This window comes from Ursus maritimus, unplaced genomic scaffold, assembly GCF_017311325.1.
Source record: "Ursus maritimus isolate PB19 unplaced genomic scaffold, ASM1731132v1 scaffold_3, whole genome shotgun sequence".
NCBI classification, from domain to species: Eukaryota; Metazoa; Chordata; class Mammalia; order Carnivora; family Ursidae; genus Ursus; species Ursus maritimus.
This window is the reverse complement of record NW_024425563.1, coordinates 60,613,335-60,632,569: the sequence shown is the minus strand read 5'-3', so window position 1 is coordinate 60,632,569 and position 19,235 is coordinate 60,613,335. Positions and strand designations below refer to the sequence as shown.

The 19,235-nt window shown below is 35.6% G+C and overlaps 1 protein-coding gene across 1 annotated transcript; it reads left to right on the top strand.

The window, feature by feature from the left end:
- Positions 1-10,534: 10,534 nt before the first annotated feature.
- On the top strand, positions 10,535-11,449 carry LOC103658824 (taste receptor type 2 member 9-like). The gene has a single exon (XM_008686340.1). It carries the CDS (start codon positions 10,535-10,537, stop codon positions 11,447-11,449), a length of 915 nt encoding a protein of 304 aa, XP_008684562.1.
- The last annotated feature ends 7,786 nt before the right edge of the window (positions 11,450-19,235 follow it).

Here is a 19,235-nt window from a genome sequence, read left to right as displayed (position 1 = left end):
TTTTTTTGTGGATACCTTTTGAGAAAAAACTCAATTTGCACACACTGCTGTGCACATAATCTAGTTTTCTTCTTCTGAATTAGCACGGAAGGCCTACCTGACCACATCATATGTAAATCAAGGAAGGGTGTACTACTTTTTCTCCACTTGTGGATGAATTGCTTCCTATGAACTTCTGAAAGGTCCATATATCGCTACTTGAATACATCAGTTCTGAAATGTCAATGTCACCAAAATTGGGCATGGAGGTTTTTATTTTCTACAAATGTTGTCTCAAGGTAACATCAGCTAGATCTCAGACAAGGAAAAATCTTGTTTGATTAACTTTCTAAAATCTATCAGAAACAAAGGACGTGGGGGAAAAAAAAGGACAGAAATCCATCTCGTATTGTGGACAGCCCAAAGGATTATACTAAAGCTAGAGAAGATAAATGGTGCCACTGGAGTTTTAACTTATTGCTGGTTGGTTTATAGCTGCTACAAATCTTTCCTTTTAATAATTTATCTTTGAAAAGATCAGGAAAATAGTAACAAATGTATCATTCTCCAACAAATTGCTCTCTTTTCATTTTGAGTCCAGAGTGCTTCTGGAAATAAAAAGATACATTAGAGTCTTATGTTGGAATACGGTCGCTTCGAATTTGGAATGGATGTGGAAAATAAGAGTGCTGAAGAAGGGACAGATCATATCAAAATATCTAAACACTGTTTATTCAAATTTATTGAAACAATTTGGTCTTCAAAATGCACTAAAAAATAGCAGACTTCAGGATTTGGGGGGTTGTTATTATGTGTTCTAAACCATGATTTGGAGTTGTATACTTTTTTATAGTTCAATTATGAAACGCTCAACTATGGAGAAAAAGTGGCTTAGTGTACCTGAAAAATATCTGTTTGTGTATATGGAGATCAAAATTTATTTTTCCTTTTGTCATGGATTGTCTGGTTAAATTTAGGTAAATTATCTTACATCTCAAAACTACAGTTTCCTCCTATCTCTACTGTAGAGATAATTCTTTCTTCTACAAATACCAGAAAATTTTTATAAGTTAAGTGAACTTTTAGCACTCAGTATTTGGGTAGAAAATGCACCACTTAATTTTGCTCCATTTACCTCTTCTCTCATAAACTATTTTATAAAGTCTCAATTTGGGGGGGTACATTTATGCTATCACTATATTTTGTGCTGTTGGCTACTTTTCTGGTGTGCAAGTTACTATGGAATGTTAGACATCTAAAAGTGGGCTGCAGTCCATTTCAGGACAGAGAAATAATAGAATGCATGTTTTACTTCTATTAGGGACCCATTCTAAATACTTGTCTCTGACTCTTGGACTAAAATTTTCTTCTTCTGTCTGCTTCTATTACGTTATTTAACATTTACTCAATTGCAATGAAAAAAAATGAAAATGTCCCTCCCCCAACTTTATCTTTGTTCTACTATCTTAGATGCATATTTGTCATATCCAGCCAGTTCATAACGACTAGTTTACATTTTGCATTTTTATGCAACTTTCAAAAGTATTGCATCCTTAATTTCCTGCTTGTTTAAAATGTCCCATGGAATATAAAAGTTAAATTTTAGTGATATGGTAAGAAGGCAATGAATTCCTTAATTATGTGGTCTCTTTGAGAAACTAAACTCTTCTCTATCTCCTCATCCACTGATAATCTAAGACATGAATTATAATTTACACAGGGGAAGGCTTTCAAAGCAGAAGTACAATAAGCATTAGAGTATCAGCTTGAGTGGGGGGAGTGGAGAAGAGTTGGCTCACAAGCAGGACTTTAACCCAATAGAGTAGTCAGTGGATCATGAAATACTATTCTTTATCTGTCCTAGATGGGCCATAGCTCAGGCAAAGGCAACTCAACTGCTTCAAGGTTTTGGCAGAAAGATGAGTCTGAAAATGTTGACAAAATCAAAATTGTAGCCATTCTTTTTTTTTTTTCTATACACTTGTTTTGCCCAAGAGGAAATGTAAGCCCAGAAATTGAAATGACCTACATAAATTCTGCTTATTTTTTAGTCATTTAACCCTGAAAAAGTCACCTAATCTAGAGGATTCCAAAATGTCTTCCTCTATAAAATGGGCATGGTTGTGGTGGGATCTGATTTCTTTCTTCTACCAATAAGATTTTTCAGGTTTTTTTAGGATTTTATTTATTTATTTGTCAGAGAGAGAGAGAGAGCACGCACAAGCATGGGGAGCAACAGGGAGAGGGAGAGGCAGGTCCCTACTGAGCAAGGAGCCAGAGGTGGGACTTGACCCCAGGACCTCAGAATCATGACCTGAGCAGAAGGTAGACGCTTAACCAACTGAGCCACCCAGGCATCCCACTAGTGATAGGTTTTTATGAATCCTAGGAGTTCTATAGCTTTCCAGTGAACTGAGTTGTGTCTCACTTCCCCTCCCACACACACACAAATCAATAACAATATTTATTGAATATTTATTATTAGGTTCTGTTTGCTGTTTGCCATCTCAGTTCCATGGCATCCAGACACAGTCAGATATGCTAATAATACAGTCTCCACAGCTTCATCACTTCACGAATGTGCTCCTAAAAAAGTGGATTATATTCAATATCTTCCCATTAATGTATATATTGAAAGAATTGCGGCTATTAAACTGTGATTCTCCAGTTGATTTTACATGTATTCTTTAATAATTTTGGTGAAACACACTATTCCAATCAGAATATATGTAGTGCTTTGCTCAGCAACATGGTCTCCAGACAGAGAGAGAACACCTGTATTCAAATCCTTATTTACACTATTCTGAAGCTTCAGTTTTGGAACTTCACTGTGTTCATCAAATGAGGGAATTCCATAGTTTTTCAGTAAGAATTAAACAATAGTAAATATGTAGAACAATGCCTAGAATAAAATAAATACTTGCTAATATTATTGCAAAGCAACTGATACATTTATTGTCAACTCTGAGTACAATTAGAAAATTTACTTAATTTCCATTACTTAAATTTGATGTCTACGTTTTTTTCAGAGAATAAGCCCGTGAATGCCATATAACACATATGGAAATAACTTTGGCAGCTTGGATCATGAGTCTGAAGTTCACCTTATTGCGATTCTCCTTCACTCGCCTGATACTTAGTGTCCTAGAAACTTGTGGAGGGAACTCAGAGAATATATTTAAAAATTTGTCTCCATGGGCACCTGGGTGGCTCAGTTGGTTAAGCGACTGCCTTCGGCTCAGGTCACGATCCCGGGGTCCTGGAATCGAGTCCCACATTGGGCTCCCCCTACTCTGCAGAGAGCCTGCTTCTCCCTCTCCCTCTGTCTATTGCTCCCCCTGCTTGTGCTCTCTCTGTCTCTCTCTCTGTGTGTCAAATAAAGAAACAAAATCTTTAAAAAGAAAACTTGTCTCCAAGCTCAAAGTTCATATCACCTATGAGAATACTGAAATCAACACAACATAAAAATAAACAAACTACATTGAACATACATGAAGACATATTGCATGAACTTTAAAACATTGTTTCTCTAGTGATTGGAATCTGGTCTCGGCAAGGAGACAGTGGCCCAAATGTTGCCGGTGTGTGAACAAGGTACACGCATAAACATGGTTTTAAACACTTAAGAGTTCTTTCACCTCCTATGACCATGTAATGACAAGACAGATTATAAATGAAATTTTGCATCATTTCTTTACAGAAGGCCAAAAAACATTTTGAGTATTGCTGTCGTTGTAGTTGTTGTATTACAGAAATAAGCCAATTCAATGCATTAAGTTGGACCAATAAAGGATTCAATCTTTAGAGCCGATTCTCTGCATAATTTCAATATCAAAGCAAGGGTAATGAAAAAATCGTAAACAAAAATATTTTCAGCTGAAAGAATGAAAACAATTTCAATCTCCTTAGGGATCTATAAAGCACCTACCCTAAGCACTAGAAAGTACTAGTAATTCAATGTGCTTGTTTAAAAAAAAATCAGACATTTATACAGTTATAATCAATGAGAACCAAATTAGCTGATATCTGTGCATGAAAAATAACTGGTCATAGTGTCGATATTTAAAGTTCATTCTAATTTTTCAAGCCATTTATGAACATCTTAGAATCAGGCAGCCCTTACCACATTGTTCAAAGCAGAGCAAAGCAAACAAACAGACAAACAAAAAACTCCATGGGAGCTATACTAGTTCCCAAGGTTCATGTGAGACTTTAGAATATGTATCGACTGGGAGATCAGGAAACTAAAACTTGTTTAATAAATTATAAGTATTGCTAATATAATTTAATATATTATAGATACTGTTATTTCTCTGTAATAGCAAATTTATTTTTAAGTAGAATTTTCAAAGATTATTTAATTAGAAAATCATCTCTCTCCATTTGGCCACTGCTTTTTCCAGACCTCTAAACAACCCCATGAATTATTAACTTCAAGACTCTCTCACTCACCATGAACTTCCCCAAGATCTGAGAAAGAGCTCCTCACTAAAATTTTCTTCCAAAATGGATTCAATAAGGGCAAATGCAAAACAGTCCACATATGACAGGAAAATCACAAATGCAAATACTAACCAGGTAAATTGTAGCTGAACGTCAATTATGCCTTTAGAATAGTTCTTGGAAAATTCAAGCTTTCTCTTCAATTAGTGATGTATTTAGAGAAGCAAATGAGAGCTGGATTCCAGGATTTCAGAATGGCATAAGCTCTGGGTAAATTCAAATCTCATAGCAGAGTCATATAACCCTCAGACTATGCCACGAGCTGCACCTGTATGAATGTGACAAATGCAAGATAGTTTGAAATGAACTCAGCAAAAAATGGGAAAGCACTTGGACACTCAGCAGGAGTAGAATCCAGCTTATAAATTATGCATTTGTCTAAGAAATGAGATTCGAAATAACTTTATAAAATGTTTTGTGTGATTTTGTATTTTCTTAAGATTTTATGTATCCATACCGTTTATGCATTCTGAAGTTGCTATTATAAATATGCAGTTTTTAAAATGAAGTACTTTTTGTAAAATATAGTTATAATTATAATTAATCTTTATTACAAGAAATTAATCTTTATTACAATCAATTTGTTAATTTTTTTTTTTGGCTAACAAGAGTTTCCTTATTTTGCTCCATGTTTTATTACTCAAGTTTACCACAGAAAATTGAAAGGACCGTAGAAAAGAAATAATGGAAAATAAAGAAAATAATGTGATTGTTATCTCCCCAAATGCTGATTACCAAGGTGAAGATACTTGAAATACAAAAAAGTTCCCTATTTCTGCACTAGAATAGGATATGTTTCAGGTATATGCATATATCTTTTCCATAATGCCTTATAATAGTATGGGTAAAAAGCAATGAATATTTATCATAATAAAAAAAATTTCCCCAATAGGCAGTATACATTTCAAGACTTTTAGTCTAACATTACACTATTAATAGTTTGTCATGTAAATGTCCATTGGCTGGTTATGTATATGCTAAATTGTACATCATTTTCTCAGGCATCTTTAATTCAACAACCTCATTCAGTGAAACACAATTATAAAAAATATTAATTAAAACAGAATTCTTGGAAAATGGAAGACTATAATTGATTTAATTTCTAGTTTAACTAAGAAGTAGATTCTGTAGAGGTCTACAATATTTGAAAACTCAGTTATCAGATCCTTTTAAATGTAATCATTCAATACATATGATCCAGTCTCAGAGAGGTAATTTAGGACACAAAGCTGTAAACTGTATAAATCCCATTTTCTTTCTCTCATCTCAATCATGACACTGGTCTACAGTTTAGAAATGAGATGAAGCTTCTTCACCTGTACCCAATATCAGGAATATATTCCTGGAGGCCATGGGGCAGGCAAATATCATTCCCTGGGCAAAATCAAGGTTTATAGACAAGGGCAATGGTATGTCCAGAAATCAAAGGCAAAATTGATCTACAGGTCACAAAACCAGCATTTTAGAAAAGATTGAGATGGGGCAAATCTTGCTTCATTTTGAATAGCTATGAAGTGTAGAAGATGGGTGGAGAAGGTGATGAAGCCCTCAGGGGAATGCTCTGGAGGTGGCACTGACATTTACCTTCACGGGCTAGTGGATGTACATTGTACCTGTGACTTTGGGAGGCTTTAAAAAACATCAAAGGGTGTGGACAACAGGTGGCAAATCCAGTTCTTTGCTTTTTTCTTTTTTTTTCTTTTCAATACTCTTACTATCTTTTAAAAAATTTATTCAACTTATTGAAACTAAAAAAAATAATTCATGCATTTCTCCCACTTACTACCTCTTGCCTCTTTCAACCACAGATCTGTTCTCTGTATCTATGAGCTTGGTTTGTTTTGTTTTAGCTTTTTTGCTTTTTGTTTTTAAGATTCTACACATAAAAGAGATCATACAGTATTTGTCTTTTTCTGTCTGGCTTATTTCACTTAGCAAAATGCCCTCAAGGTCCATTCATGTTCTTGCAAATGACAAGATTTCATTCTTTCATTCTTTTTTATTGCTGAATAATATTCTTCTGTGTGTGTGTATATGTGTGTGTGTGTGTGTGTGTGTGTGTGTATCACAATTTGTTTATCCATTCATCCATTGATGGACATTTACGTTGTTTCTATATCTTGGTTTTTATAAATAATGCTTCAGTGAATTTGAGTTAGTGTTTTTGTTTTCTTCAGATAAATACCCAGAAGTGGAATTGCTGGATCATATGGTAGTTCTACTTTTAATTTTTTGAGGAACTGCCATACTGTTTTCCACAGTGGTTGTACCAATTTACATTTCTACCAGCAGCACGCAAAGGTTCTCTTTGCTTCGCATCTTTGCCAGCACTTGTTATTTTTTGGCATTTAGATAACAGCCATCCTAACACATGCGATATCCCATTGTGGCTTTCATTTACATTTCCCTGATAATTAATGATGTTGAACATCTTTTCATGTACCTGTTGCCCATCTATATGTTTTCTTTAGAAAAATGTCTATTCAGATCTTCTGTCTGTTTTTTTAAAGTAGGCTCCACACTCAGTGTGGAGCCCAAGTTGGGGCTTGAACTGAGATCAAGACCTGAGCTGATATCAGGAGTCAGACACTTAATGGAATGAACCACCCAGGAACCCCTCTTCTGCCATTTATTTATTTATTTAAATATTTATTTATTTTAGGGTGAGAGAGAGAACATGTGAGTGTAGGGAGGGGGAGAAGGTGAGGGAGAGAGAAACCTTAGCAGACTCCATACACAGCATGGAGCCTAACATGGGGCTTGATCTCACAATCCTGAGATCATGACCTGAGCTGAAACCAAGAGTAGGATTCTTAACTGACTGCACCACCCAGGGGCCCATTTTTAAATCAAATTGTTTTTTTGTTTGTTTTGGGGGGACTTTTGTGGTTGTTTTGTTGTTGAGTTGTATGAGTTCTTTATATATTTTAGATATAAGCCCCCTATCAGGTATATGATTTGCAATTATTTTCTCCCATTCAGTAGGTTCCCTTTCCAATTTGTTGATGGTTTTATTTGCTGTGCAGAAGTTTTTTAGTTTAACGTATTTCCACTTGTTTATTTTTGCCTTTGTTGCCTTTGCTTTTGGTGTCAGATTCAAAAAATCATCGTCGAGACTCATGTTAAGGAGCTAACTGCTTGTTTTCTTCTAGGAGTTTTACAGCTTCAGGTTTTACATTCAAATCTTTAATTCATTTTGAGTTTATTTTTGTGTATGGCATAAGAAAGTGGTCCACTTTTATTCTTCTGCATGTGGTTGTCCAGTCTTTCCAACACCATTTATTAAAGAGGCTGTCCTCTCCACATTATATATTCTTGACTCCTTTGTTGCAAATTAATTGACCGTATATGTTTAATTTTGGGCTCTCTATTCTGTTCTTTTGATCTATATGTCTGTTTTTAGGCCAATACTGTACTGTTTTAATTACTATAGTTTTACAATATCATTTGAAGTCGGGGAGTGTAATGCCTCAAGCCCAAATTGGGGCTCGAACTGAGATCAAGACCCGAGCTGATACTAAGAGTCAGAGACTTAACCGACTCTGATTTCAAATTATTTACAGAGATATTGGCCTGTAATTTTCTTTTCTTATGGTGCCTTTGTCTGGTTTTGGTGTCAGTCTAGACTCATAAAATAGTTTGGAAGAATTCCCTCTCTTTTATTTTTTGAAAGAAATTTTTTTTAAAACAGTTTGAGAAGGAGTGGTATTAATTATAGTTCGAATGTCTGGTGGAATTCACTGATGAAGCCATCTCATCCTGGACTTTTGTTTGTTAGGAGGTTTTTGATTACTATTCAATTTCCTTGTTGGTAATCAGTCTGTTCCAATTTTCTATTTCATCATGATTCAGTGTTGGTAGGTTGTATGTTTTTAGGAATTTATTCATTTCCTCTAGGTTGTCTAATTTATTGGCATATAATTGTTCATAGTAGACTCTTATGATCTTTTGCATTTCTGTCATTAATGTAACACCTCTTTCACTTCTGATTTTATTTATTTCAGTCAGTCTGGCTAAAAGTTTGTTGATTTTGTTTATCTTTTCAAAGAACTATTTCTTAGTTACATTGATCTTTTCTATTGTCTTTCTAGTCTTTATTTTATTGATTTCTTCTCTAATCTTTTTATTTCCTTCCTTTACTAGCTTTGGGCTCTATTTATTCTTTTATAGCTTCTTGAGATGTAAAGTTAGATTGTTTATTTGAGAATTTTCTTGTTTCTTGAAATAGACACTTATCACCATGAATTCCCTTAGAACTGTTTTTGCTGCATCTCAAAAATTTTTGTTTGTTTCAAGGTCTTTTTTAAATTTCTCTTTTGATTTCTTCTTTTACCCAGTGCTTGTTCAATAGCATGTTGTTTAATCTCCACATATTTGTAAACTTTTTAATGTGCTTCGTGTAATCAATTTCTAGTTTTATACCATGTGGCTGGAAAAAAAGCTGATATGATTTCAATCCTCTTTAATTTATTAAGAAGGTTTTGTCACCTAACATATGATCTATCTTGGAAAATATTTCATGTGTACTGAGAAAAATCTATATTCTGTTGCTTTTGCATGGAATGTTCTGTAAATACCTGTTAAGTCCCTCTGGCCTAACATGTCATTTAAGGCCAATGTTTTCTTATTGATTTTCTGTCTGGGTGATCTATCCAATTGGTGTAAACGGGGTATTAAAGTCCTGTACTATTAATGTGTTTCTATTTCTCCCTTTATGTTTGCTAGCATTTGCTTTATATATTAAGTGTCCTTATGCTGGGTGCATAAATATTTACAAATGTTATATCTTATTGTTGGATTCACTCTTTACCATTATATAAAGCCCTTCTTTATCTCGTACTGCAGTCTTTGTTTTAAAGTCTATGTTGTCTAATATAAGTACAGCCATTCCAGCTTTGTTTTGGCTCTATTTGCATGAAATGTCTTTTTCTATCCCTTTCCTTTCAGTCTGTGTATGTTCTTCCACCTAAGGTATGTCTCTTGTGGGCAGCATATAGATAAGTCTTATTTCTTATTAAAACTATTTCAACTGTCTTATTGAAAATATTTCTTAATAGAATCATTGTTTTCTTGCCGGGGTAAACACAGTATGAAGACAGACATTTGATAGTATTAATAGTAGGTAGCATTTGTTGAGTGTTTAGTATGACCTCGTCACTGAGCCAAGCAGTTTGAGCACCATATTTTATTTATGAAGTAATAATGTTTTATTTACATTTAACATATGATGTATCTAAAGTTCAGTAAGGTTATGTGAACATGTCTTTGTAATAAGAAATGCAATAACCTTTTGAAATGATGCTCTTCAGCTGAGCATTAGATGATGGAAACATGAGAATTAGTTATGCTAGTTAAGCACTACTTCTCTCACTGTGGTTTGCTGAAACTCAGGTCAGAATTCTACAGAGAAAACTTTAAAAATATGAGAGATCATTTAGAGGAATGAAGGATTCTTCATCCCAGGAAGTGATTTTCAAGTCCTGAAAAGAAATTACCTTTGTCGGGTGGGAGGAGTAGGGAGAGGAGAGGAGGAAATTTCTTGAAATGTCTTAGAATTATTATTAGGAAAAAGCTGTACTGAGAAAAGAGTCATATCTGAGGTTGGATATTTGTGGCAATAATAAAAAATAATTGTCTATCCTGAGGATATATCATTTGTCATCAGGAAAAAACAAAAGACAAAAAGGAAATAGGAGTAACCTAAATAAAATGTATTTATAATCATATTTTTTGGCAAAGTTGAGTAAGAATGAGAACTGATTAATGCCAATATGGCAATTTTCCCTAGGATGTAATTGGAAGGCCTCACCATCATTCAAATCTTTGAATTTGCATCCCCATGGTTTCTTTTGAAGAGCACCAGATTCAAAAAGTAGTCCCTTTGATTTTCTTCCTTAGGGTAAAAGTGTACTGCAAGATTCTACTTATGATCCAGGAGTTGGAAGAAGATCAGATTTCTCGGGACTACGTGTATGTTCCTATCTGCAAGATCATCTGAGGAGAGGTATTTAACACCATCCAGAGGAAAAAGCTAGGATTCGTGGTAGGAAACATGGTCTCCTCTTTGTCAGCTATTCCTCATGTTATCGTTATGTCAGCAGAATTTATCACAGGGATTACAGTAAATGGATTTCTTATCATCATCAACTGTAAAGAATTGATCAAAAGCAGAAAGCTAACACCAATGCAACTCCTTTTCATATGTATAGGGATGTCGAGATTTGGTCTGCTGATGGTGTTAATGGTACAAGGTTTTTTCTCTGTGTTCTTTCCACTCTTTTATAGGGTAAAAATTTATGGTGCAGCAATGTTGTTCTTTTGGATGTTTTTGAGCTCTCTCAGTCTGTGGTTTGCCACCTGCCTTTCTGTATTTTACTGCCTCAAGATATCAGGCTTCACTCAGTCCTATTTTCTTTGGCTGAAATTCAGGATCTCAAAGTTAATGCTTTGGCTGCTTCTGGGAAGCTTTCTGGCCTCCATGAGCACTGCAGCTCTGTGTGTTGAGGCAGATTACCCCCAAAACACGGACAGTGATGATGGTCTCAAGAATGACACACTGAAGAGGACTGAAGCCAAGATAAGGCAAATTAATGAAGTGCTTCTTGTCAACTTGGCATTACTATTTCCTCTAGCCATATTTGTGATGTGCACTTTTATGTTATTCATTTCTCTCTACAAGCACACTCATCGGATGCAAAATGGATTTCATGGTGTTAGAAATGCCAGCACAGAAGCCCATATAAATGCGTTAAAAACAGTGATAACATTCTTTTGCTTCTTTATTTCTTATTTTGCTGCCTTCATGGCAAATATGACATTCAGTATTCCTTATGGAAGTCATTGCTTCTTTGTACTAAAGGACATAATGGCCGCATTTCCCTCTGGCCATTCAATTATAATCATCTTGAGTAATTCTAAATTCCAACAACATTTCAGGAAACTCCTCTGCCTCAAAAAGAATCGATGAAAAGGAGAAGCAATGTAAAATATTGTGTATTTCTTTGACATGGATTTGATGGACTTAGGTTTTGTTTTTGGTTACTTATGTATTTTGTGTTCTCTTTTTCTGGCAATTTCCTTCTCATCTCCTACACCCAGGACATGTGAAACACTAATTCTGATGTTGGATGGATAGGATATTTCTTTTTCCAGGGATTGTATACTTTAAAATATTGTGATAGTAACACATTTTAAAAATTAGTACTTGTAATAGAGTGCCAATTGTGTTATAAATCGGGAGGAAAATTGCATTATCTGTCTTTTCAAGTCATTGAGAATCTCCTGGTTTTGATGAGCAAAATCAGATTAATTTAGGCTAAGACTTGGAACAATATAATATATTTGGTTATTTGGGTAAACATAACTATTTTTCAAAGAGCATCATGAGTGTAATTATTGTTAGAATGCAGATTATACACCGAAGGTGTATGTATGTTGAGGCAATGTATTCAGATATACAGATTAAAGTCTTACTTTGCTTTTGATGTCAGTTACTAGTTCAGTTTGGTAAAATCTAAGATGCAAATGGAGCTAGCATGCGTGTGCATATACACACACAATCCAGGGTCTCTATTTTTGACAAGACAAATAAATCTTTTTCAACCCCCTGAAGTGTTAAACTCATGCCCAGAGAGAATATGAGTGAGGTCATTGACATCGAAGTTCCAGCAGGAAAATGTTCAGCTGGTGTCTTAACCCCTTGACTGTTGTGTTGATTCATTCCAACTGGAAATATTGTCTGGGGTATGGCAGCAGCAAATGACTTGAAGATCTGAGGTAAAGTGTTGAAGTATGTTGATAGATTTAAGTGGATTCTGTTCTTTAAGGATCTTAAATAGCCTTGCTTTAGGAAAGAAAAATAATTTTTGTAATATCTTACATCTCAGGGTATCTGTTTGATTCTGTGGCACCCCTAAACAAACAACCAGAAAGATGTGTAGGTGCTGGAATTGCAAATAAATTGTCATTAGCTGAATTGGAAGTGGCAAGGATAGGAAAAAACCAACCTACACATGTGGGTGTGTGCCTTTGTGTGATTTTTTTTACTTTACAAAATGTTTTTACACACAGTTGTTTACTTCATCCTCAGAGTACTTTGTAAAGTAGGCAGTGGCATTATCTCAATTTTCGCTTGCAAAAGTAAGGTTGGGAGAGGTATTTACACAGTCTTAAAGTCCGTCAGCTACTCTCAGTGGTATGACTGGAACTCAAATGTGGCTCTTCTGTCTCTAAAGCCAGTACCTTCTTACTTGGTTTTCTTGCCATTATTGTTTATAGCAACTTTAGATCCTGAAATTTGTGATAGAAACAATGTTCACGCTATAATGTATGACACCCTTTCTTTATTATGTCCCTAAAATGCCAACTGAAAAACATTTCACAAATCTCTGCCGTATCCTATTATTTGTTCAAATTATTTATTTTTTATTAATCTCATATTTGGTTTACTAATAGTCTGAAGTCATCTAAACACGGGTTCCCCAATTTATAATTTAATATGACTCAACTCTGGGAAATTGCTATGTCACTCTCACTTACTATGGGTCAGGTAAAACTAAACTCACTACTAGGAAAAACTGGTATTCACTATGTTTACAGCCTGAGTTCTGGACAATTGTGTAACTGGAGCCTACTGATTATAGAATGACCTATAAGTTTTGCATCATCCTGGGGAAGCCCCAGGACCCCTTGTTTCCAAAGCCATGCTGAAAGTCTCACTAGTGCTAGTGCCTGAATTTCATAGGTAGTCATGACAGATACTTCCATGTTGAGGTCTGATACCATTGAGCCACTTATATCTTCTACTATATTCATTTATTTTTTTAATTTAAAAATAATTTTAATAATTGTTTTTTAACTTGTAAAATAATACATAATGTAGAAAATTGGGAAAATACAGAAATATAAGAAGTGAACCCGATAGAATCCAAGGTCAAATTTTCATATACATTTTTCCAGCATTTGAAATCCATATATACATATATGCATATACAAGTTTATATGTGTGCACTGTAATTTATTACATCATGGGGATTATGTTGTATATATACTTTATGCAATATTTTAATTTAAATTACATGTACAAAATTTTGTGTTTCTAACAGCTTCACATTTCGTTTTATGGATGTAATTTTGTTTTTAATCATTCTTCTATCATTAACCTGTATCTCCATTAACAAAGAGAACTACACAGTTGAAAATAATGCTTGTATTATTGAAGAAAAAAACAGAGATCATTCAAACAAAACAAACAAAAAAATAAAAGTCTACAATTAAAGAATGATCATACATGAGTAACCAAATTGGTACTAATGCCTTGAAAAATTTTGGCATGAGAATTCCTTGACATAGGTCTGTGGGCATGGAAATCCTTGAAATGAGCCTGTTGGCATGGGAAACTTTTATAATGATGCCATGGGCTGGGAATTCCTTGGAATGGGGCTGTATCATGAGATGAATTCTAAGAGTTCATCAAGTCTGTATGAAAAGGCACTAATGCCTTTAAGAGAAATTCCCATAATCAGGTAATTAATTTTCTATTCCAGAATTGCTTTACTTTTTGTGTATATTAACTCACTAATCATCACAACCCTGGCAGAGAATATTGTTATCTGTACTAAATATTAGGAAATCTAAACTTGGAGAGATGAAAGAAGCGGTTACTTATCTAGACCTGAATCTTGCCTTCTAAACTTAAAGTCCTAATTTTTTTCTAAATGCAATTGTGCATTAAAATTGCCTGGGGAATATTTTCAATTTGTGGATTTCCAGGCTTATCCTAGACTGGCTGAATACAGTCTCTGGGGATGGAGCCCCCAAATCTATATTATAGACATGCCCAGTGAATTCTGATGTAACTGGTTTACGGACCAAGGTTTGTGGCCCACCACATTACAGAATATTAATGCTACTAACTGGAGTCTTAAAAATATATTCATGTCAATATAAAGTCTTTCTTGGGATAAATTTTTTAAGGCATTTAAATAACATTCTTTTCCATTACAAAACTTGAATAAGTTAGTGTTCAACCTTTTTTTTTTTTTTTTTTTTTTTTTTTTTTTTTTTACTTACTATCGACTCTTTTGGTTGAAAGGAATGGATTCACGTTTTGGTCACCTAATGTCAGAAGACACACATGGGATGCACATGAAATGATAAAGAAGAAACACTGTCGTGGAAATCCAAAAATAAAAGCTGCGGCTGGCCGAGTAGAAGGAAACTCTATAGATAGAACTCAACAGCCATAATTTTTGGAACTTTCTCTAGTGCTCATCCAATATTATGAGTCAACCTCTCTCTGCACACCTACTTTTCCTTCTCTCACTATAGGCAGTAATTCTCCTCCATGATACATATATATACAGGATCATTCCAAGGATTTCCATGCCCACAGACCTGTATGTATGTATGTATGTATGTATGTATGTATTTTTTTCTTCCTCAACCGTATTTTTCTGCTTATATATACAACTCCTTACATACATAACTCCTATTTCATCGTAAATACAGCTAACTCTACCATTCTGGATTTGACTCTACTTCATGACTTTCTTCTATCTTAAACTTCAATGTATATCAGTGTGATGATTTGACTTATCTCTGAATTCAAATTTTTCTAGGGTATAACTTATGACACATCTGTCATCTGATTACACATCTGTCATTGTTGTCAGGCCATTATGAGGATCTCTGATACATCTAGGTACTGATTATCCTTAGATCAGGGGTCCAAATTTGAACCAATCAGATTCAATCTGGAAGATAAAGCCTAGGGCTCCCTGTCCCTTCAGTTGGGCTGTTAAGCAGGGAAGTTTCTCTGAAAGCACCCTCGGGTATCAGGTACCACGAATATCATGAATCTATATGCTTCTCTAATGCCTCATTTTTCAGGACTCAGGTAAGACAAGGGATGTCCATAGTTTCCATGAAGAATTTTCATGTCACTGGGAGCTTAAAATCCAGAAAAGGAGTTTGATTTATCTTCCCTTTGTATTCTAGATAATTTTCTGTCAAGGAAGACTTGTAATATATGTGGATGAGGTCTTACTAAACAAGACTAAATGTATACTGTTCAGTAAGTAAGTAAATACTGAGTCAATTATGCAGGCACACTGAGAGGTCCACATGTTTGTATGTTTGTAGTTCTTGGGCACATCACAGTTGTTGTAATCTGGAAAATGAGTTTTAGGACATTTGTATTTGTTCTATTTCTTCTGGCTTCTCCCTGTGTAGATATAGATCTCTTTTACTCATCTCAACACTAGACAATTTATATTTAATTAATCAAGAAAGAGTTTTAGCTTTAACCATTGGAGTTAAGTTACTAGAAAGAAGGCCTTTTCAAATTAACCCTGAAAATCCTGTCCTTCTTCTGTGACACTAAATAGTAAATCTTCTGAAAATTGAAGTCTTCCTCCCATATACACACAAACATATTTATCCAAACTTTTAAAATAAGAAGAATTGCAAGATCTTGTTGTATAAGAATTCCTTCCATTTTATAAGACAAGCTTCCTGGACTTCAGGGAAGGGATAAATAGGAAAATTGCCAATAACTTTCACATAAGTAATTTCAGGATTAAAAGAGGTAATACAGATTTCTCCACTTGGGGTTATGAATTGGCCATTGATACTACTCATGACACCAAATATGATATGATATAATGTTTTCAGAAGGAGATACTCTGATAACAACATAGATTAGCTTTGTATCAGTTACTTTGCCCCTGATTCCATGGAGTAAAGGGCAGGTCAATCTCAGTAAGGATGTGCACTCTGGAAAATTAGTTCTTTGCGTGTCTGACTTGAATGGGATGCATCTCAGTAGACATCCAGGGGATGATGGGAAATAGAAGTATTTTAAACTAAATTTGCAATTTTTGTCAGAGTTCTGATGTGTGAAACAGATTCCTCAGTACAGAGGCTCCTTGACACATGGAAAGGAACACCCAGATTTCATGCTTCAAATTGAGGGGAGTGAGTCATTAATGAAATTTTTTAAAAGATTTATTTCTTTACTTGAGAGAGACCAAGCACAGGGGGAGGAGCAGAGGGAAAGGGAGAAAGAGAATCTCAAGCAGACTCCCCGCTGAGCACAGAGCCCAACCTGGAGCTCAGTCTCACAACCCTGAGATCATGACTTGAGCTGAAACCAAGAGTTGGTCCCTTACCCGATAGACAGTGCCACCCAGGTGCCCTGGTAATGGAATTCTTATAACACTGTGCTGTGAGGCCATGCTATATGTAATAGATGAATGTAGGAGAATATTTAACTTCTTAGGGAAATTATAACAGTAGTTGCTTACAGTATCACTGAGCACAAAGCATTTATACTCAAAGTACATAAGTTATATCAACAAATGCTCTTTCAGTGGATGCCAAACATTGTTCTCTAATTTCTCTAGGGGTGTATAGTTTTATAGAGGTGATAGGGCAATGGAAATGGTATTCCATGGAAGTTGATGGGAATTAGAAAGGATGGGGCTTTACTGATCCAGTTTTCTATGTAATGATTCTGAACTTTCAAATGTGTTTGCATTTTCAGAGACCCTTAGTTGTTGCGATATGTTTTACTAATTAATTTTAAAAGCTGCTAAGTCTGTGCTTATATACCCTTTTTAAAAATTTGTACTTCCCCATTGGTTTTAAAAAATTATACTTCCCCTACTATGGTTTTTTCAATACCTAATTTCATGGAAGTAAAATAAGCTGGCAATTTTTTTCTTCAAACCATCTTTAAATTATTATTAAGTTTTGTTTTTGCTTTTCAAATATATACTAAATTTTCTAAGAAATTTAGGCAGCTCTGCCAATATTCTCAAGTGTTGTGCCATATGTACTGTAATGTGTTAAAGCCTCTATAATAATTTTAGTCATAAAATCACATTCTGAAAAAACACAAGGCATTCCTTGGGGTGCTTGAGTGGCTCAGTCGGTTAAGTGTCTGCCTTGGTCATGATCCCAGGGTCCTGGGATTGAGCCCCGCATCGGGCTTCCTGCTCAGCAGGGAGTACGCTTCTCCCTCTGCTCCCCACCCCTCCACCCCCTCTCATGCTCTCTTTCTCTCAAATAAATAAATAAACTCTTAAAAAAAAAAGCAAAGATTTGCTACCATATGAAAGAAGTTTTAGAATCTATACTAGTAATTCCCTCACTATTCTCTAAAGCAGACGTTCTCAAATTTAAATTGACATCAGAATCACCTGAAGGGCTCATTAAAACAGATTGCTGCACCCCACCTTCGGAGCTTCTGACACGGGTAGGGCCTGAGAATGAGCATTTCTAAAGGTATTCATGCTGGTGGTCAGGGACCAGACCTTGGGAACCATTGACTGAGTGTCAGTGTATTGTAAAGGCTAAGAACCAGGTCTCTGAGGCCAAACTGGATGGGTTTTCATCCTGGGTCAGCTGCTTGTTAGTTGTATAATCTTGAGCAAGTCATAAGACCCACTCCTTCAGCATCCTCATCTGTCAATGAAGTAATAGAAGTACCTATTCCCAAAGGTTGCTGTGAGATTGAGTCTGTTAACAGGTGCAAAACACCTAGGACAGTGTCTAGCACACAGCAAAGACCTGGCCCAAATATTTAGTAAGTCAAGGAAATATTTTAATTGCCACTACATGGAAGGTGTGCAGATTATTTCTTAAATACATTTTTTTAGTCTTTTGAAATTGGACAAATAGAACTAAAATTCTATATTGGTACTTTGAGAAAAGAGGTAAAATATGCTGTAGCTTAGAATGACAAAAAAGGTTAATACTTTGGTTTTGCATAAAAGTAGGCAAGTCATTTGACGTCTATAAAAAGCAATAGACTGACCGAGGTGGTGGGACAAAAATTAGTAACCACCAGAGGGAGGAATGACAAAAAGACAATAGCACCTGAGGATGGGAGTGAAGGAAGACACCAGGAGCCTAAGGGGTATGACAGAAAGACGGAGAAGAAGGCAATGTTTGCCATCTTGCCTAGGTCCTCATTTCAGCTGTGGGACACTGTTGTGCATTGTAGATGCTTGGCCTGGTGAGTAAATATGGAACAAGCCCTTCTTGAAACATCACTCCGACTCCATTAAGGGAGCACGTTTTTATGGGTGTGACTTCAACATACATGCCTGAAGAAGAAAATCTCTGACCATCATAAATTTGAGAGGCCCTTTGGAAGAAAGCGAAAACAAACAAACACACCAAAACACAAATCAACAGACGAGCTTTGAACATCAATAACATGAAACCAGGCATTCTCAGGCTCAGGGCAGAGCAGTCAGTGTAGACACAGTGTGAAAGCATCACATATAATTAGAGATACTTAATTCATATATGGCGCTGGTTTGTAGATAAACTTAGCACAAATGTATCTCCATTTCTGGTTGAGATCAGCAAGCACCACTTCCCGACAGCAGTCACTAGTCATCCGTTAGAAAACCTATTCTCAAATGCACTCAGGCTCTGTGGTGTATCAAGCACGACTGTCTCAATGGCCCTGAGAATTCACCGTGATCTGCCTGGACAAGGAGACATTACTACAGGGGCTCCTCCCTCTCCCTAACAGGAGGGGTTGTTTCCAGTCTTCGCTTCCCACTGGATTGTTAGCTTTTTCCCTTGAAAACTAGGAATGCAACTTCACACAGGCCTGCAAGGCCATCAGTTGCCGAGCAACTGGCTTTCCCAGACAGGTATATGAAGACTGGCGTCCAACTTCGGGAAGGCAGGTGCCCAGATAACTGGATCCTTGATTTGCTCTGCCTCCCCCCCCC

What these genes read in the sequence shown, in the direction of transcription:
- LOC103658824 (XM_008686340.1), top strand. Translation starts at nt 10,535, where the DNA reads ATGGTCTCCTCTTTGTCAGCTATTCCTCATGTTATCGTTATGTCAGCA.